Below are 20218 nucleotides of genomic sequence, written 5' to 3'. Positions count from 1 at the left end.
CTCTATTGTTTAGTGTTTTACCAGTGTTTTGCCAGGCGTCTGGGACAGCTTATCGCAGAAAATGTTTGACATCAGAGGGCTGTCACAAGATGCCTGGGACGAAGCTAGAAGATACCCTGAAGCATGCGTGTATGCATAGCAATGTAGATGCTGAAGTCATAAAAAGTCCACATATGACAGCGAGCTATTTGTCAATTTTAATCATATAGAAATCCCTTCCGTTGATGGCAAGCTACCCTACGGAATTACAGACATGTTAAAATGTTGCCTCGAAGTAAGCGGAGACGATTTCTATGTAAAATAGTCAGCGGAAGGAGACGCAAGCTGAGACTTTATGGACGGAACGGTTCCCTGCCCGTAAAGATTTAGTGACATCTCCCCTTTAATCTTCGTGTCCGTTTTCTCCGCAACTCCTGAAGTTAAAGGTTGGGTTTGAAAATAGAATACAGCTGCCACTAAAACCAATGGCATGGTGTTGATGTACCTCAGTTCGGCGTGCACATGTTTCTAATTGCGACATAGGATAACGAAGAAATTTTCTCTTTAATGTATAGTAGGAGAGACAATATACTTGTTTTTAAATTCTGCATGCCGTTATCTTTCACCAAATTATCCAAAGAATTAAGTTTTTAACTTTAATAGCAGCTTCAAATCAGCTGTTGATGCTTTTGTGCTCTGTATAAAATACTCGTACTAATTATCGTTATTTACAAAAGTGTGATTTGGTCCAAGGCAAATATAGGAATCACGTGACATTTCTGGCAATTTTGTCCAATACAAAGTGTCGAATCACGTGGCATTGGGTACAGTATCACGTGACTTGCTGGCGATCTTTTCCAAGATTAATACGATTGCTAGGACCCCTATCATGATGAGACTGCTGACCACTAGGAATATGACCACGGGCGTGGTGTCCACTGTACTCTTCTCCGTGGAGATGTCTGAAAAGAAGAGAAAAACCCGGAGCATTAGCGTGAGCTCCATGCAATCGGCGTATGGCCTATTCCATTCTGGGTCTCTATTCGGGTTCCCTGTGGTTGACCCGGGTAGAAGGACAGGGACAATAAAAGAGTTGCTTTAATGCATATTTCACTGTTTAAAAGCGGAGAAATGTCGATATTTTGATATCAAAATTCTATCACAACATTCGCATTATCAACCAGGTAGCGACTTAAAGTGCTGATTTGAGCAAGAAAAGAGTTGTTTCAATGCTTATTTAACTGTTAAAAAGCGGGAGAAAAGTAGATATTTTGATATCAAAATTCTATAACAACATTCGCATAACCAACCGGGCTTTATCACAATATTCAATTGCGCATGTGTACATAATTATACTTCTTTGAGTAACGGACGCTCCGCGATTTTTTCAGGGAGAGAATATTCACCTAGTTGCCCTCTATAAAACTACGTATTGATTTCCCGATATTTTAAAAATTAAAGACATTATTCAAATAAGAGTTGAAAAATAAAAAAAATAAAATTGTGCGAAAATTATATTATTTGGAAGAATCGTAACTTTGTAGGCATCCTCCTGAATAATGTTATAAAGCTACATTTATCATTGAAGATACTTCAACAGCTAAGATTATAGAATTTTCCTGTTTTGAGATTCATAAACAATGATACCATGCCTAGATTTCTTGCATATCGCCATTGTTTGACGGATTTATAACGTCTTGAAATTTGCCTAGCAACGGCCCTCAGAGAAATGTTTTTTTGGATCAATAAAGCAGACTTTTAATAGAAAATGAGAACAAAATAACACCATTGTCATACGGATATCATCTACTCACACTCAAGCGGGAGAAAAGTAGATATTTTGATATCAAAATTCTATAACAACATTCGCATAACCAACCGGGCTTTATCACAATATTCAATTGCGCATGCGTACATAATTATACTTCTTTGAGTAACGGACGCTCCGCGATTTTTTCATGGAGAGAATATTCACCTAGTTGCCCTCTATAAAACTACGTATTGATTTCCCGATATTTTAAAAATTAAAGACATTATTCAAATAAGAGTTGAAAAATAAAAAAAATAAAATTGTGCGAAAATTATATTATTTGGAAGAATCGTAACTTTGTAGGCATCCTCCTGAATAATGTTATAAAGCTACATTTATCATTGAAGATACTTCAACAGCTAAGATTATAGAATTTTCCTGTTTTGAGATTCATAAACAATGATACCATGCCTAGATTTCTTGCATATCGCCATTGTTTGACGGATTTATAACGTCTTGAAATTTGCCTAGCAACGGCCCTCAGAGAAATGTTTTTTTGGATCAATAAAGCAGACTTTTAATAGAAAATGAGAACAAAATAACACCATTGCCATACGGATATCATCTACTCACATTTCTTGTTAACGCCTGTGTTATTCCGCTGTCCTTTGAGGAATCGATGCACGTGCGTTGTAGACCCATTGGTCAGTAGACCAATTTTAATCAGCTTTTTAACAACATTAGCAGTTCTATTGGTAATATTTATATGCTTTGCGGTTAGAGCAGGTCGCAAGGTTGTTGTTAAGGATGTCTTGCTGGTAGGTGCGGTTACCATGGAAGTAGCCGTGGTTACCATGGTACTAGCCGCTTTGTAAGTCAACTTGGGTTTGACGAAAGAGGGTGGGATGGTCACACGGATCGTGATATTCCTCTCGGGTACCCTGTGGGGAACCGTATCGCGAATGTTCCCGCTGGCCCCGTCGCTTTGCAGACGGTCGCATTTCCCGATAGGATCCGGGCGATATGGACCAGTTATGTTGCAGTACAGACCACTGTCGCAGTGGCCTATGTGGTACGCTAGGCCACCGCATGCCTCACCTATAGAACGGGAAGTCATCACTTAGAATTACACGGTGGATGCGAGTTGAATCAAACCAATATAAACATTTAAGCTTTGCCTAAAAGCGGAGCTTATTCTTAGAATCTGTAGATTTTAGACCAATGCATTTATTTTTGAAATATCTAAAATAACATATAAATATGAAGGAAAGTCCGATATTCAAATTTCAGGTGAACAATACCAATTGCTTATAGGATTGTGTAGTTCCAGAAAATATCCATATCCCCCCCCCCCCATTGAGGGGATTTGAAATTTCAGGGGTGTGGGGGTTCAAACGCCCAGGAATGTCCAGAGGGGAGGGGGGGGGGGGGGGGAATGCCCTTTATCCTTAACAGTTACTGTATTTATTTTATTTTCCAGGGGGTTGGGAATTCCAGAGGAGTGGGGGGTCCTAGTCCGACCCCCTCAATAGGGGGGTATGGATATTATCTGGAACTACACATTATATTTTCAGCTGCAAATAATTGTTGTAAAAGCACCGGCCAACTTTCAATTTACAGTGCTAATTGAACTATTTAGCGTGTTACTTATTTTGCAAATCTTTTTGTAAGTAGATATACGGTTCACACCAAAAGGAACTTCAGAAAAACAGTCAAAAGGTTGATTTCATGTAGCTTTTGTAGTATCATTTTTGTTTGAATTTAAAAAGTAAACTACTAAGAATAACTCAAATCTCGTCTTTAGCAGAAACAGAAAGACACATGAATTGTACAAATGTGTCATCCATTAATTCAAGCAGATTTAGTATGTTACTAGTATGGGAACAGAGTCTCACCCCCTCACCTTCGACTTTCAGGCAAACGAGGCAGCAGCCACACTCGTCCATGGCAGTACCCCCGCGACACCCTGTCGCGTCCACACAATCATCCAGAGCACAAGGCTTACACTCGCCCGTTACCTTGGTAACAAGACATGCGAGTGCGGTCACCAGGACGACGCTCCGGCAGAGCGCCTGGTTGGGGAACTTGGAAGAAGAAAGTTGGCCAGAGACATGAGTTAATACATGCAGCAGACAAAACAAATGAATCCTGATAACGTTCTAACTTCTCGTATGTACCAGGTACATTACTAGGGAAACGCTGTTTTGGTGTCAAGGGATTTAAAATCGTATAGAAAAATTCCCGCAAATTATTTTCTAGACTGAAAACCAGCTCTTCCCGGATATTCGCCCGCGCACCTGGCAACAAAATAAGGTATATGCGCGAGCTCAGCGTGTGTCGTGTAACGTATGATGATCGAGGTTGGAGTGCTTGAACTTCGTGGTGACCTAGTTGTATGATCAGCAGAAAGATTGCGCTATATTTCATGCCCTTTTATCTAGCGTTCTAGTTAATACAGTATGACCAGCAAAATAAAGTGCGAGGCTTATATTAGAAACTGAATTGCTCGCTGATTATAACAAAATCTTACAAAGTGCAAACTGTTAAAAAATTTAAGAAGCAAAAACATTTGGAAAACTCTTTTTTTCAGGATATATTTTGCAAGTGTTCTTTTGCGTTAGTAATTAGGGCATTCCAGTCAGTGAATACATACCTCCACTTTTGCAATTTTTATGTTTTCTCATGTAGTTACCCGCTTCATCAAGATGACATCTTTTCCGGGACTGAGAATGACATTTCCTATAATTTCACTGTCCAATTTTCAACCCTAGATTATCGACCTTATTTGAACTCGAAGTACGTTCAGGCGAATTGGTAGGTTATGGTGTCATAGAGTGAGAATCAAACAAACAAGCCAAACAATCACAAAACAGGTTGACTCGCGAAATTCACGGGTTCACTGACTGAACATCAACACATAGCTGCAGGTGGCGCTACTATGCTCCATTCATTCGACCTAACAACCAAATCACATCAGATGGACACTTTGACTCGATCTACCTTTAGGCGACCTTTGACTTTCACCTTGACATGTCGCCAAAAAATGTTTTCAATGAGATTACTTGAGTGGAAACCTTGGAGTGCATTTACTTTTTGTATTTTTGAATTCTGATTTCTGTGCCTGAGTGTTCCCATGTTCTTGAGTAGAAAGAGTTGACGATATCGCGTTGGAATGCGTAAAATACAAACAATATTATATATATGGTTCGCTTTCACGCTTTTTGCACATTTGCGTACCATTAGCTGCTTGCAATCTATCTCACTCGACATTTTTCCCAATAACTTCTCTTTATAAAATTCGCAAAATTGGTCGAAGAGCACGATAGAGTTCCTGAAGACGTAGCGAACCGAACTTCTCTACGACAAAGTGTAACCGGGTATCATTAGTGGCAGATTCGATTTGCTTTATCAAATTTCGATCATTAAGTCATTGCAAATTATTTAAAACATAAGGCCCTCGTGTTCGACTGAGATGTTCTGATAATGTAACCCAGGCTTGCCGCCGATGGACCGTGCTAGTCGTTCTGCAAGGAGCGTTACAACAGGTTGGCTCCTCAGGGCGTTACGCTCCAGTTTACAAAGTTTGGGTAGGGGGGCTTCCCAAACCTTCTTAGTTTCTTAGTTTAGGGTAGGTATAAGTAACATGCAGACTAAAGACGAAATATTGCATCTTATTTGAGTTATATTTTCCTGTAAAAAGTAGTCAGCTCTCTTCAGTACACTGCTGTGATTAGTACTTCTCTTTATCTGTGATAATCGAATCGTAAAAAAAGCACTGGATTGAACCCCATTCTGTAAATCTTTTCTAGCCGGACTTCCTTGGACTATAATTCCAATCCGACTCCCCTTGACAGGAAATATGTTATTTTGAACAAATGGCATAAAATACAACTAACTTAATTCAACTCAACCGGTTATTATGTTTTTTCTCCTAATAATAACCTGTTTGGAGGTCTTTTTTAGGATTTCGCCACCCATGTTGTGATGGGCTATACTTTTAAATTCTCACCCCTCATTCTCCCATCATAGCCCCCCCCCCGTCAAACGGAAATGCACCCCCTTGTTTTGCTCGATAAGTATCTCTTCAGTCTCTTATAGGCCTATTTTTACACGAGAAGTAAGCGGAGACGGAGAAAGGCGCGGAGATAATATACTTATTTCCCATGTGAAAATCAGCGAGGAGGAGTGAGCAGTGAAGGGAAGGAAACCGTTCCCTCTCTTTCTTCTACTCTACTCTACTCTACTCTACTCTACTCTACTCTACTCTACTCTACTCTACTCTACTCTACTCTACTCTACTCTACTCTACTCTACTCTACTCTACTCTACTCTACTCTACTCTACTCTACTCTACTCTACTCTACTCTACTCTACTCTACTCTACTCTACTCTACTCTACTCTACTCTACTCTACTCTACTCTACTCTACTCTACTCTACTCTACTCTACTCTACTCTACTGGCTACGGCGTAGCCAGGATTTTTAACAGGAGGGGCCCAAAAGTGACTTTCAATGCATTTTTCGCTGTATTTTAAATGTCTTTTACATTTACTGTATTTTTGGCTGGGGGGGAGGGGGGCTAAGCCAACCCCCTGGCTTCGCCCATGATCAATATTTGAAGGCATCGAAAAACAACGTTGAATTCCTGAAATGCATCAACAATATCACTCCCAGAAAACAAAACAATGGAAGTTATTCGAAAATCACGTATACTATATCGCTTTAACTAGCTCTGGTTTCAATAGTTCATTGCGATATCGTTTTCTCTCACCAATCGCCGATTAAAGCTGAATTGTGAGTGAGCGTACTGCCCCGCACCTGCTTCATCCAAGAAGACAGTCTCTTTGTATGCGATCCAAGTCTCGCTAGATTCTTGCTCTTAGTAAGCACCACCAACGAATGACGATTCCCCCCGGAATAATGCATAAAGTATAAGGTTTTCTGGGGGGCCCATGATCTGTGCTTGGATTCGCTCTCTTTGTACGCACCAACGACGATAGAAGACTTTCTTCGGAATGAAACATAAAGTAATGGGTTTCCAGGGGGAACTTATTGCGCTGTGCTTGGATTCGCGCTGTTTTTGTACGCACCAACGACGACTGACGACTCTCCCGGAATAAAAGACAAAGTACTAGGTTTCCAGGGGGATAACGAATTTGTCCCCAAATGGAGATATGTAGTTGATGTCAACAGCAGAGAATACTCCCTTTGGTATGCCGATATCACCGAGGTACAAGCGACCACTCTTGGGCGTGTTTGCCTGACACAGCACGAGTGTGGGTTAGTTTCCTAGTTGACGATATCCATGATGAATGATGGTGATTATATGGCGATGATGATAACGATGACGATGATGAAAATGAGATGATGATGATGGACTTGACTACATGAGTCTGCAGTGATGATGTGGTGTTGAAGATGACAATTACGACAGAAAAGACGATAAATAGTTTACAGCAGGATAAGGAAAATGATCATAACCTTCCAGTGGAGTGGACGGTATCAACAGATACTCACCAGTGGTAAACCAAGTGCCAGGGACCATTTCACTTCTAAACCTGGCGAACACAGAGAGTATGGTTATTAATAATAAATGGTTATTAATTATTAATGGTCATTAATAATATCTGTCTGTCACCCTTCGCAGTGTTACTACAGTATAAAGCAGGACATGACGCTGTCACGCCGTATGGCGTTACCTAATAACGGCGTGTGTAAAAATGGATCAAGCGAGAGGATGAGTTCACATTATTGTGTTAAACGAAAAGTATAGGTATAACAGTACGTGAATTATGATATTTTAAAAGTATAATATACGTAATATTCCTAATAAAGACAATTGTAGACAAGAATCAAGCGAGGGGACGATATTACATTCTTATTTAACAACGTGTCACAATAGCACATGGCGTCACGATGTCCCGCAATGTTGCATATGTACCTAATGAAGACGTTTATAGACAAGAATCAAGCGAGGGGACGATGCTACATTCTTGTGTAACACATAGTGTTACTCGAAAGAATGGCGTCACGTCGTCACGTCATGTTTAATATGTACCGAATAATGATGTCTGAAGGCGGGGATATAGCGAGAGGATGATGCGACATTATTGTGTTACACATACTGTCACTATAGTATATGGCGTCACGCTATCATGGCGTCACGCTATCATGGCGTCACGCTGTCATGTTGTATTATGTACCTAATGAAGATGTCTGTAGACACGGATCTAGAGAGAGGATGGGCGCCATGTTCTGATTGGCCCATTCGACAGCATTCAGCGTCTGTTCCATAACTTCTTTTTTCTGGTTATGACCTGCCAGGGCATCGATCACAAGATCTACCGGCTGACGGGGAAGATCTGTCAACAAAGACAGACATCATCATTACATTCTCCCTCATCCTCACTGTACCTTTGCCATAATATTATCATCGGCGCTGTTAGGCAACTAGTAAGCCTGCTAGCCGGGTTATTTGGAAAATGTCTTGTTTCTAGCATTGGGAATCCTGTGGCACACAAAAGAGCGAGGAGCACTGTGTAGGCTTGCACGTACACTTAGCCCTGGTGAGACTTAACCTTTGCGTGCTCGAAAGCGAAACTTTTCCGAGTAATGTAACCCTAAATAATAGTTGGCTAGTGGGCTAGCAACAAAGTGGCAAACCATTGGATATTTGAAGAGGGGGTGGGCAAATACAAAATAAAAATAATATGCACAGTTTTAACAGCGGAACAAACAAACACGCATAACAATTCTGAGCCAAAAATATTGGCATAAAAATGTCCAATCCAGATAGTTCATCCGTAAAATATGTGACTCACCTCTGACGGAAGCAGCAAGTGCCCCACCCGTGTGCATGTAGAGCGCTAGTTGAGGAATAAGGTCCTGCCATAACAGGGGGTAGAGTTAGGGTGTCACAAGAGGCTGTACTACATGTGGAATCAACTTTCTCTTAAATCAACTGAACACAAACACCCAAACGCTATGATGGCAAACATGTTTACCTGAGTTTTTCGTGGAATGAACAGAGTAACCTGAACCTGTGGATAAACAAACATTATTTGATCAGTCAACCGCAAATGACAAAAGAAAACTTATTTGCTATTTCGGATACTGTACACATGTATTTACAGTGTAATAAATCCATTATGGTGGTTTTATGCTTTGCAGTTACCGAATGAAAATCACTGGAATTGCACCCTATTATTGAATACATTTTTGCTGGAAGATGCATTGAGGCCTGAGGCTCAATTTAAATAGCGCGACAGGGTCGCACCATACTGGTTTGGTTAAAATGCAACGTTCCACATAAACGTGGAGTCGTGCTTCTCAATTTCATGCGCAAGAAACGGCGTGCTAACGTCGCCGCATTATCTAAAAAAAAAAAACCCCTAGAGCGGTACGAGTTTTAAAACTAGACTGCACATGCTAAAAGAGCGCATGACTACAACAATTTCCCAAAAAATAAAATAACGATATAAATAACCGACGTCTAAACCAAGGGGGGGGGGGGGGGGAGGTGGCATACAATTTAGAAATTATTCAAGAATTTAACTGTTCAAACAAAATGTCCGAAACAAAAAATAGAAACCAAACATTTCGCCACGTTAAAGAAACTGTTCACTCCCTGGATTTAGACGCACAAAAGGTAATCTGAATTATCCTTAAAAGACAAAACTTAAGCATTTCCGTTCCTCAAAGATGGAAACATGAAATACTAGGTGACAATTAACTATACCCTAAAGTGAACCTAAACAATATAACAACCCCTCCTTTAACAATACCAATCTGGTCAACCCCTTAATCTGGGCCTTATAGATACTTACATTTCTGTTGGCTAGATGTCTCGCAGTGCATATGCCTTGAAGGCCTTGGATGTGAGGTCCAGCCATTACAACCACACTTGGCGTCTGATGAGCGTTACTACGAGTGAAGCGCTGTGGGCCGCCTAAAGAAGAAAGACTTACTGTAGTGTTACTGTACAGTCCATCTACAATGCTCAGTGTTACTGTACAGTCCATCTACAATGCTCAGTGTTACTGTACAGTCCATCTACAATGCTCAGTGTTACTGTACAGTCCATCTACAATCCTCTTCAGTGTTCAGTCATTCAGCATGCATGCATTAAACATGATTAGTTTGCAGTAGGATGCAAAAGGCAAACTTTAACGCAAGCACAATAAGGAAGCTAGAAACAGTTGAATACAGGCACGTATGAATCGAGATACTGAAGAGCCCATGCCAGCACGCACTACAGGAAAATCTTTTTTCTATTTGATGTGGCCTTGCCTGTGGCATGTAAGAATAGAGTCGGTTGAAGAAAATACACATTAACATGAACACTTAGTGACTCTGATTTAGTCTGAGACTTGCCCCCCCCCCCCCCCCCCCCCAGTGAAACTAACCTTCAATTGTACAATTTTTTGAATGTTTTCTTGTTATTGAATCTTCCTCAGTATTTATATTCATTAGCCATTAACATTTAATTTACAGTTGATGCAACGTCTTATTGAATGGTTGTGCGGGCCGTGCAGAAACTTGCATCAAAGCTTTTTGCATCACAAAATTGGACCATTTTTGGACCACAAAATGATGAAAACAGAATAAAAAGAGCTATGTAAGCTCCCTTACGCCCCTAAAAACGAGGTCATTAAAATATCTATTGGTTATTACTGTACTCATCATACAGCATTAATTATTATACATATTTTTTTTTTCATTACAGACCTTCTGAACAGGCTGCACAGGGATGTATATAGCGCTCACTAATCAACCAGCAATGAGAGTGTGCACGGTAATGATTTACAATAAAGTATGTACTTCATACCCAGAAGCTGGACAGTCATTTGCCATGCACATAGTCCGGCAGCCTCGATGCGTTGTTCTGCAGTCAAACCCATTTGTTCTGATGTCTGGATTAACCGCATCCTCAGCTCCGGGGAGATGGCAGGCACAGTGATGCCGATTTCCGTAGAATACTCTCTTCCTTTCTGGTCTTCCGGTACAATGACTGCAAATGAAAAATGAACACAAGTCAGCCATAGGATAGTTTCCCCATCATCTTTTTTTATACAGGTTAACCCATTGACTCCTGGCTATTTTTGAGCTGAATTTACAAAAAACAGACTGAAAACAGATACCTCCCCCCCTATTCTGAGTTTTATACAGCCCATGAGCATATTAGGAGAGTGTCTCAGGACATCATGAAGTCTTTTGGGGCATAATTGAGTGCTTTGCTTATGGATATTTGCAAGCAAAGGTGGATTCATGATGATTTTTTCTTGTTTGGCTTTGCCAGGATGAGAAAATAATTTTCTAATGAATCACCACAGCTCTCCTAAATGCTGTCTTTTCTGAAACCAAATTGATTCCAAAATTGTTTACACTGCTATTATGGGTCTGTATGAGCTGGAATTGATTTGTTTGGCTTCGGGGTGAAAAGACTTATAAAAAACCATCTGACTTTGGGGAGAGGAGTGTTGACTGGCCCTCCCCTCGTGAATTTTCCCCTGAATCTCCCAGAATGCTTTGCAATACGTAAAGACATCATCGTGGTTGTACAATCCTTCAAGGAGTGGACATTGTGTTTTGAGGCCATGGAAATGTACCTGGAGGATCAGAATAAAGGTATCTATTTGTGTCTTGAGCTGTGTTTGCTGATCTCTTTCCCTTGTGTTGTATTTTGAGCGTTTTATTGAGAGGGGTGATTCTGCTTTTCTCTCCTTGTTCGATTTGAGATTTGTCAAAGAACCTGTGCTATTATTTGGCTTAAGAGTAGATGCCAACACCCTGGTTGGATGCATATCTGCAAGACCATTTATCCCTTAGACTGATGCCTGAGTATCTTCATCTTGTTGTGTTTATTTTGCATTTATGAATTTTTTGGGTTGTGGGTACTTCCCAAAGCCGGTACAGGCCGGTTGAGGGGTCAATGTGTTAAAGCAGCGAGGTTTTGTGAGGCCAGATCTCTAGGTAAAAATAATTATCCAGAAGAGGTATTCAAACTCGTTTTAAGAGCACCAATCATAGCTAGCTCCAGTTGAAGAGAAGTGTCATCGCAAGCTTCTCAAAGTTTGTCAGCATTATAGTTGAGAAATGTTTAAGGATCTGGGACCAGAGTTTCACCAAACAGGAAAAAGCAGCCTAGTTTGATGAGGAGCAAACAAGTGATCTATTTACGCCTTTAGAAGAGGAATACTGTAGCTTAGATAAACATTTGAACAAGGTTCCCCAACTCACTTTTCCTGCTTGTTGCAACTTGTTGTTGTAACACTGATTCATCAGGCTTTATGTTGGATTCTCTAAAACCTTTCCTTACTCCAGTCACCACTCCAGAGCTCTGTGTAGGGAGCGTGAAGAAAAATATACATAAATCACAAATTCTCATGTTTGGTGTATTTCCCTTCTAGCTAACAATCCGACAATACTGAACAGACAAAAAATGACACTACAGGTATTGTAGAATTATTTCCTCTTTATACATACAGTACAGTATTTAACCACGTATAAGACACACCAGCATATAAGACGCACACAGAATTTTGAGATCAAAATAGTAAAAAAAGTGTTATGGTAACGCTACCGTAACCATGAAGAACAACGCCATGACTGTCCTTTATCTTTAGCATGATCTTACATTTGAAAATCACAATTGGTTTCAACGTTGTTCCATCCAAATTTTAAATAAAATTTAAAATAAAAAGTGGCACTCTGCCACTCTGAATTTGAAGGTAATTTTGGAGTGAAAAATGTGGCTTATACTCGGATAAATTTTGTATTTTGTACAGTATACACTATACCACTAACCTCCATTTCCTCAAACACAGCCTTTTTGTCAAACAAGGCAAGGTTTTTCTGAAGCAATAATAGTTAGATTATGAGCATATTTTACACTTTTAGTGTACTTCACAAGTAGCAGTATACTTAGCGGGGGAAGGGGGGGGGGGGGGTGAGCTATATTTCACGTTTAAGATGCCTGAATTGAGATAAACTTTTAACAGACAACTTTCAGATACTCGAGGGGGATAGGTTATAAGCATGGAAATATTTAAACCCCCCAAAATACCTTACCTTTAAACAGTTTCCCAAATACGAAAAGATCATTATTTGACTCAATATGATCAGGGTTGAATAAGAATGCATTCCTAACACCATACACCTTAAATTGTCTTTTAAATGTTTTCTTTTTCTAAACTCCCCTTCCCCCCATAACAACAATAGAGAAAAACAGCCCCAGTCGAAATTTCTCCATCCCCCCCCCCCCCACCTCCATATAAAAAAATGTGTTGGAAAATAGCCATGCTAAAATCTGAGTACACCCTCTCCCTCCCCTGGGTCATGCTATGCAGTATAGTAAAGACAAACCTCAAAATCAAAGTCATTAGCAACAACGATCTCCTCTACAGCTTGTCCAAAACACTCCTAGAGAATAATGAGAAAGTCATAATTTGTGTCTTTAAAATATTCATCACCAAAAAAAAAGAATAAATAAAGAGGATTCCTTAGCCAGGTTTAAGCTTCCCACTGATATTTTGCTAATCAATGTAAAAATCAAGCTGAATTCCTTATCTATTTTAATCTTCATGTTAATAGCCTACTGCACGTCCATTCTTAGCATTATTCTAAAATCCTTCTCTAAGGAAGGGGCTTTAAAACGTCAATTATCAGGTCAGGTCAGATATAATGTGTGGGAGGTTTAATGATTTTCATTCATACCTTATCCTTGGTCTTAAAGGGTTTTTGCCTTTCTTGTTTCTTGGGGGTAGCTGACTTTTCTCCTGTGCAGATTCAAAACAAATAATTGTAAAACTACTGATGATAACTATTACAGTCCTTACGGGCCTTCCAGATTTTTTCCAGAAAAATGTACACAGCAATTTCTAGACTGTAGAAAGGACCAGGCCAAGCATAAGTTGGTAGGGGAGGGGAGGGTGATATACACAGGTTGACAGTGGGGTAATGGCAATGCTTACAATCGCTTCCAGGTCCTCTTATAATTGCATGAATTGCTTAAATATTGTATATGTACCTGATTTCTTTTTCTTTTCTGGTCTTGCAGGACTTGCTGCCTGATAAATTGTATTTTATTTACATTATTGTACATCATTGACTAAAAAATCAGACAGTGAACAACACATTTTAGATGAAAAATTATAAGATACCATATTTTGCACATCTTCCACCTGCTGACTAACCAAAGCCTCTGTCTTAGAGTGTAATGATGAGGGATCTTGTATGATCTCAAGATTGGTTATATCTGATGCCTTGATCTTGACTTCATTTGAATGCACAGCTTTCCCTTCAAACACAGCTTGAAAAAAAATTGTTGAAAATTGTTTTACCAAATTATAGATAGTCAAGCAGTTACAGCCTTCACAAAAATATTTTTCTGGGAGCAGGTTCTTGTGAGTTTTGAGGTGGTTTGGTTGACGAAGATGCCCACTAACAAACAAAGAGGAAACGGCTTGTTGAGCTAGCAGCCGGCTGGGCTTGAGAAGGCTGAGTATTACATCTTTTTTAAAGGCCCTTTTTGTTTTATAGCACAGGTGGGTGTCACATGATTTTGGACCTCATCACAAGCCTAATTTTTATGAGAATGTTTATACATTCTCTGTCCCCATTGGCTCTCTTGTTGTTTTTTTACATATTTATTATTGCAGATCACCCGATTTTACAAGATTTCTGTCCAAGTTGGGTTGACAGCTATGTGATGATGATGTTTTTAAGTACATGCAATGAAAAGAACAATGAGAAGCACGATAATAGGAATAAAACAGAAAACATTAAAAACTAGATAATAGATGATCAACAATAATCAGCTGTTCAACAACAGTAAGTTATGATCAGTCAAAGATCTATTGCTATTCAACTCAAACATAAGTTATGTCATTAATATTCGTATAATTAAATGACATTACGGGACAGCAACTAATCTCAAAATTAGCAAAGCTGCCGTACAGTTTGAACAAGGGAAGAAACATCGCGTAAACATTTATAGATATTCTATTGCTACTGAGACAAATGAGATGGTTTTTCCATTCTTACCATCCTTCAAGACTAGAAGGTCGTCCATGACGGTAGACACTTTCCCTTCGAACGCGCCAAGTTCTGCGCAAGAAATTCGCACCCATACACCAACCCAATTATTTGTAGATACCATTGTGAAAATAAGCAGGGGTTGTTGTACTTTGTAAGTCAATAAGTACCCTTTTAAATGTTTTAAAAACAACTATATGATTTCTTTCACAAGTTTTACCAGTCCACTTGAACAATCTGTTTTTCCCGAACCAGTCTCTTCATCTTTCGCATATAGAACGCCTGTCATAAATTAGTAGTTTACACAGGAACCCCGAAATATAGAAATCCACATTACAAAGTTTCTTCTGGAAATAAGACATAAAAACAATAAACACAAACAAATTGAAAAGACGAATTAAAAAATGAGAGATCAGGATCAGACTAGTCTCATAACTTATTACCTTATTTTCGCGCGTCAAATTTTCCCCGCACATTTCGCGAGTCTTTACTTTCGCGATCGCGGAGAAAAATTGTGTTTGCAGGAAATTTAATTTCGCGAATTTGAAGTTTATATGTGAAATGTATGATACACCAACTCGCTCCAAGGAGGCGGGACGGGATGTCGATTTGCGAAGATGTTTTTTTTAGAAGAACTTGAGGCAATCCAAGGCTTTTATAGGCTGTTTAATAGGACCCTTTCAATCACAGATATACAATCTTCTATAACCATTAAATTTCTCGAGATCGAAGTTCGGGTTGTTTTTCGCGATATTATCAGTTATTTGCGCAACAGAGATGTTTCTAAATCTGGGTCTAGAGCAACCTCTCCTAAGTCAACGCAAAATCGTTAAGTTTACTTAAGATGTTGGATGACACGTTCCCCTCTGCAAACAAAGATACTATGGATTAAATGATAAAGGAACATGTTTGCAAAAAAGGTGGCGAATACTTCCAAAATTATGAAGCTCTCTTGACCATATCAAGCAGCAACAAAAATCAATATATACATGACCAAATTTGTCACCAAATACAGTAAGTAGAGAATAGTATAGAACCCAATCAAATGCTCTAACATACTGCTTTCCAAGGTCATTGTGTCCATGGCAATCTGATGGATTATAAAACATCCCTGCTTCACTAAAATTTAGCCGGTTTCATGATGATAATACAAAAAAAAACATTTTAAAAAAGTTGAAGAATCAGCCCATATGTAAAAATGTGCAAAAAGTAATTGGAGAGCTTTTTCCACATAAAGGAATCTGCAACGTATGGCGTAGTCTTTCTGAACATTATATGTCATAGCAGAATTAGAAGGCATGAAAAAGTAATCATATTTCTTGTTAATTTACTTTCCCTTGAGTACAGCTTTGTTTTTTTTAATTAAAAAGGACGTGTTCTGTTGATTTAGTTGACGCGCATGTAGTTATAGTAAGAAGGACTCGAAACAGTTACACACAGTTAGTTTTCCCTGCTAAAGCATGATGAAGTTGGCCGTGCTTGCCTTGTGCTTGGTATTAAGACTGAAGAATGCCGAAGGTAGTGCTAAAGCTACGTGTATTTGATCTTCGAACCCTTACATGGGGGGCGAAGGGGATAGGGATGTGGGGGAGGGAGGAGCAATCACGAATAACGGACCAGGTTTTCGCTATTTCACTGATCAAAGAGTTAAAACAGAAAAACTGTCATGGGCATAAGATTTCACGAATCACAGCCACAATTGACTCGTTTTACGAATCAAGGAGCAAATTTGAGTCTTAATAATTGAAAACCTGTTCTCCCACGATCAAATTATTTTTGCCATCTAGGAATCTAATATTGTTTCCCTTATCGATAAGAATTGTACTTTAATCGTGTAAGTTATGTTTTTTTAATATAATTGTCCATTCAACGGATCCAGACATCAAGCGGAAATCATTTAGACCTTCGTTAACTGGTTACAGCAAACTGACGCCCTTAGGAAACCCCTAAAATATATCTTATTCGTTTCTTAGGGTATCAGTTCGCTGCTACTATAGTTTATATTAGCTCAGGTCATTTCGTGTCTTGTTGTCCTAGCGTGGCCGGGGTCGTGCGGATGGCGGCCATCATCGTCCAAACGGATAGTAGGCGGACAAGACGCTGGGAGGTGGCCATGGCAAGCGGAGATCCTAAAAATGGCAAAAGATGGCAAATCATTCGAGCACAAATGCGGTGGTACGCTGATTAATCGACAGTGGGTGCTTACCTCCGCGAGCTGCCTCTTTGAGCAGCCGTTTGCCTCGCAATATTTGGTCAAGTTGGGTAAGTTTCTTTGTGGCATATTTCCATCAATAATGACGATGCTTTTATATAAGGCTAGGGCTGCGCAAGCAATGCACACCTGGTGATCAAGTTAATAAGGAAACGGGCCAAGGAAGTCCATCGTAATGGTATTGTGGTATACAGTGAGTCTGAGGAGGTTAAATTGGTGCACTTCGGGCTAGAGGAAAGAAGGGGTGAGGCTAAAGGGGTATTTTATCATCGTTGTCACAGTCCCTTGTGTTGCATGTCAAGGCTCTTTTGGGAAATGCAACGCGTCCGCTTTCATTCGTCCGCTAACACATTTTAAAAGAACCATCGCGTCATGTAAGATAAGGGCAAGCCCTTGTGACGGTCACGGTCACTGTTCTTGCCTTTTGACATGATCCCAGGAGTTAGTGATCGGAGCAAGGAAAGACGCGGCGTACAGTCCATCCAAGTGAGCGCTGTACGCCTACATCGTGGATTCTTGACTAAAGATGGCTGGGGGAATGACATCGCCCTCATACAGTTAAAGAAAAGAGTCAGGCGTTCTCGCCTTGTTCGCCCGATCTGCTTACCTCGCGTAGGACAAGAGGTGGAGATTGGCACAAAATGCTACATGACTGGTAAGGCAGTTTTAAAATGAAATGGAAAGATTTTGGCTGAAAACACCTTAAAAAATGAAAATCATCCCCTTATATTTTAAGATGATTTACTATAGCCCCACTATTACAACCCCAAACATTTCGGGCACTCCCTCTTACAGCCCCTCTTATAGCCCCCTTAATATCTCCTTCCCTCCCCCTCTCCACCTCAGGGTATCTAATGGGCACTCCCTTATATATGCTCCCTTTAGTGTTGCGGCAAGGTATTTGGATATTTTGATAAAAGTGATCGCGATGTCATATATGCTGAAGCTCTATCAAGATGTTTTTTGTAGAAATCATGCAAGATTTACTTTTAAAAACATTTTGCTGATATCTAGTGTCATGCTTAATGAATCATTGAAGAAATGGCAAAATAAAACTCGGTACACTTCCCTTCTCCCCCTTGATTTGCTATAGTCTTCGCTGTCTATTCACAGGTTGGGGAAAGCGGAATCACGGTGACGCGGACATGTCAAAAAAGCTCCAGGAAGCCGTTATGCCTGTGGTGGCTTTTACCGAGTGCGACCTGAGAAACAGTCATAAACAGAATGTTGGCTGGAAATCGATGTTATGCGCGGGGTATAACGATAACAAAACACAGACCAGCGGTTGCATAGGTAAGAGAAGGTTTACTTGAGGTTACGGTACTTATCTTTTCCTTTATGTTGTGTTTACATTTACAATTAAAACGGTATATTTGCAAGGGAAATTGATTGGCTTCTTGTGTCTATCACTGGTGGTTCTCTGACCTGCTGTATGTGTATTATTAATTGATTGGCTTCTAGTGTCTATCACTGTGGTTCTCTGACCTGCTGTATGTGTCTATCACTGGTGGTTCTCTGAACTGCTGTATGTGTCTATCACTGGTGGTTCTCTGACCTGAAGTATGTGTCTATCACTGGTGGTTTTCTGAACTGCTGTATGTGTCTATCACTGGTGGTTCTCTGACCTGAAGTATGTGTCTATCACTGGTGGTTCTCTGACCTGAAGTATGTGTCTATCACTGGTGGTTTTCTGAACTGCTGTATGTGTCTATCACTGGTGGTTCTCTGACCTGCTGTATGTGTCTATCACTGGTGGTTCTCTGAACTGCTGTATGTGTATTATTCGATGCTGATGTCTTTCCCTTAGGTGATAGTGGCGGTCCCCTGATGTGCAAAGCTGGGGATCGTTGGTCAAAGTGGGTTCTGCATGGCGTCACTAGCTGGGGCGACTCCACTTGCGATGGAAGAGCGGCTTACTCCGTGTTTACCAAAGTGAGCAACTTCGTGCAATGGATCTACCGTACCATGGCTGCTGATCCAAAGCCTCCAAAACCAGGTGAATGTCTCATTTGAAGGTTATACAAAGAAGAAATACAGGGTCGGATTCCGCGTGAGGGTGGAGCACAATCAAAAGGGCTAGGTACCAATATGGTAGACTAGACATATGACGTATCTTTCTTCAAAAAAATGCAGGGAAGGGGGGTAGGGGGATGGTGCCATCAAGACCCTTGTACCCCCTGGAGGCGCCACTGGGAATTTATAAAGAGGACGTGGTGGTTTGAGTATGGATAAGGAGATTGGAAGTATCCTTATACAAAATATTATCCGCGAGGCTTCTGTGGCCGCTGAACATTTGATATTTGATGGGCTGGTGGAAAATCCCCCCCCCCCGAAACTCCCTCCCCCTGAAAAGGTCAGGCAAGCATAAACTCCAACAAACAATCTTTGGACAAAAGACACAGCGACATTCCACAAAACATGCCAACCCGCTAAATTTTTCCGCTTTCTATATGCACCTTTTTATATTTCTTGTTTGGGCTGCATGCATTTTTATCGTGTATGAATTGTTTTGTTCCTTTCAGACACACAGATTAGATGATTTTATCACCCCCCCCCCTCCCCCTACCACCACCACCACCACCACCAGCCCATTCACTTTGCTAATGGTCTGTCCCTCACAAGGGCTTGGTAAGTACGTCCGACAGTCGACATTGCACTGATACACATATGTTGTATCCTTTGTTCAGGTTGCGGTGACAACCATTGGTACTGTAATGAATGGGAGACCAAGGGACTCTGCACCAACGCTTATTTTGTGAACTCCCTCAAGATCTACTGTCGTAAGACGTGCAGTCACTGTAAATGAGATCCCTGACTTTGCGTTTAGATTGCTGTTTTGGATGGAAAAACTAAAAAAAGTGTTAACAGAAATGGATAATAAAATGAGATCAATTTAGTTTTTTTTTTTTTTTTTACCAAATGTAGTGCATAAGCTATGTTTTGGGTACGTAGCTATCGTTGGGCGAAAAGGGGAGCGCAACTATCACTTAAGGCGGGTTTCCATTTTGATCGCTCATGATCTTCCGATCGCTGATGAAATCAGGGATGCACAGGATCGCCGATAATTGTTTACGTTTGTTTCTATATTTGTCGTTCTTATTGACGCTTCAAATTTCTCTCGTTCAATTTAAAAAAAAAATACGACCATGAACGGAACAATATAGACGCTCAAAAATCTTTCTCATTTCTATAAACAATTTTATAACTGCCGTTTAAGATTTTTCAAAGTTCTACAAAACTGC

The 20218-nt window shown here is 40.2% G+C and overlaps 3 protein-coding genes across 4 annotated transcripts; 1 reads left to right on the top strand and 2 right to left on the bottom strand.

The window, feature by feature from the left end:
• Nucleotides 1-174: 174 nt before the first annotated feature.
• LOC5506483 lies at nt 175-6049 on the bottom strand. The gene is made up of 4 exons (XM_001627160.3): nt 4383-6049; nt 3633-3813; nt 2363-2827; nt 175-941 (listed from the first exon to the last, which is right to left on the bottom strand). Exons 2-4 carry the CDS (start codon nt 3673-3675, stop codon nt 790-792), a joined length of 660 nt encoding a protein of 219 aa, XP_001627210.2. The 5' UTR covers nt 3676-3813; nt 4383-6049; the 3' UTR covers nt 175-789.
• A 183-nt stretch (nt 6050-6232) lies between these two features.
• LOC5506484 (enhancer of mRNA-decapping protein 3) lies at nt 6233-15020 on the bottom strand. Of its 2 annotated transcripts, none has more exons than XM_001627161.3 (14): nt 14774-15020; nt 13891-14039; nt 13758-13797; nt 13445-13506; nt 13094-13150; nt 12536-12583; nt 11969-12068; nt 10557-10739; nt 9556-9677; nt 8734-8769; nt 8551-8614; nt 7933-8091; nt 7247-7287; nt 6233-6989 (listed from the first exon to the last, which is right to left on the bottom strand). In XM_001627161.3, the coding sequence occupies exons 1-14, from the start codon at nt 14886-14888 to the stop codon at nt 6861-6863; spliced, it is 1305 nt and encodes a 434-aa protein (XP_001627211.2). In that variant the 5' UTR covers nt 14889-15020; the 3' UTR covers nt 6233-6860. The 2 variants fall into 2 exon arrangements, with proteins under 2 accessions (XP_001627211.2, XP_032230789.1); XM_032374898.2 differs by having other exon boundaries at nt 13924-14039.
• Nucleotides 15021-16150: 1130 nt separating this feature from the next.
• LOC5506500 (chymotrypsinogen A) lies at nt 16151-19872 on the top strand. Its single transcript, XM_001627145.3, has 6 exons — nt 16151-16282; nt 16802-17026; nt 17416-17631; nt 18090-18269; nt 18784-18972; nt 19664-19872. Exons 1-6 carry the CDS (start codon nt 16225-16227, stop codon nt 19780-19782), a joined length of 987 nt encoding a protein of 328 aa, XP_001627195.3. The 5' UTR covers nt 16151-16224; the 3' UTR covers nt 19783-19872.
• The last annotated feature ends 346 nt before the right edge of the window (nt 19873-20218 follow it).

The sequence above is a fragment of the Nematostella vectensis genome, chromosome 3, assembly GCF_932526225.1.
Source record: "Nematostella vectensis chromosome 3, jaNemVect1.1, whole genome shotgun sequence".
NCBI classification, from domain to species: Eukaryota; Metazoa; Cnidaria; class Anthozoa; order Actiniaria; family Edwardsiidae; genus Nematostella; species Nematostella vectensis.
This window is presented reverse-complemented; position numbering and strand designations above follow the sequence as displayed.

What these genes read in the sequence shown, in the direction of transcription:
- LOC5506483 (XM_001627160.3), bottom strand. Translation starts at nt 3,675, where the DNA reads ATGGACGAGTGTGGCTGCTGCCTCGTTTGCCTGAAAGTCGAAG. An exon ending in CGTTTGCCTGAAAGTCGAAG is followed by an intron (nt 2,828 to 3,632) that starts GTGAGGGGGTGA and finishes CCCGTTCTATAG; the next exon opens with GTGAGGCATGCGGTGGCCTA. An exon ending in CACAGGCGTTAACAAGAAAT is followed by an intron (nt 942 to 2,362) that starts GTGAGTAGATGA and finishes TCTTCTTTTCAG; the next exon opens with ACATCTCCACGGAGAAGAGT.
- LOC5506484 (XM_001627161.3), bottom strand. Translation starts at nt 14,888, where the DNA reads ATGGTATCTACAAATAATTGGGTTGGTGTATGGGTGCGAATTTCTTGC. An exon ending in TCTACAGACATCTTCATTAG is followed by an intron (nt 7,288 to 7,932) that starts GTACATAATACA and finishes TGTGTTCGCCAG; the next exon opens with GTTTAGAAGTGAAATGGTCC. An exon ending in TGGCACTTGGTTTACCACTG is followed by an intron (nt 6,990 to 7,246) that starts GTGAGTATCTGT and finishes GTGCTGTGTCAG; the next exon opens with GCAAACACGCCCAAGAGTGG.
- LOC5506500 (XM_001627145.3), top strand. Translation starts at nt 16,225, where the DNA reads ATGATGAAGTTGGCCGTGCTTGCCTTGTGCTTGGTATTAAGACTGAAG. An exon ending in AAGACTGAAGAATGCCGAAG is followed by an intron (nt 16,283 to 16,801) that starts GTAGTGCTAAAG and finishes TTGTTGTCCTAG; the next exon opens with CGTGGCCGGGGTCGTGCGGA. An exon ending in TCCAAAGCCTCCAAAACCAG is followed by an intron (nt 18,973 to 19,663) that starts GTGAATGTCTCA and finishes TCCTTTGTTCAG; the next exon opens with GTTGCGGTGACAACCATTGG.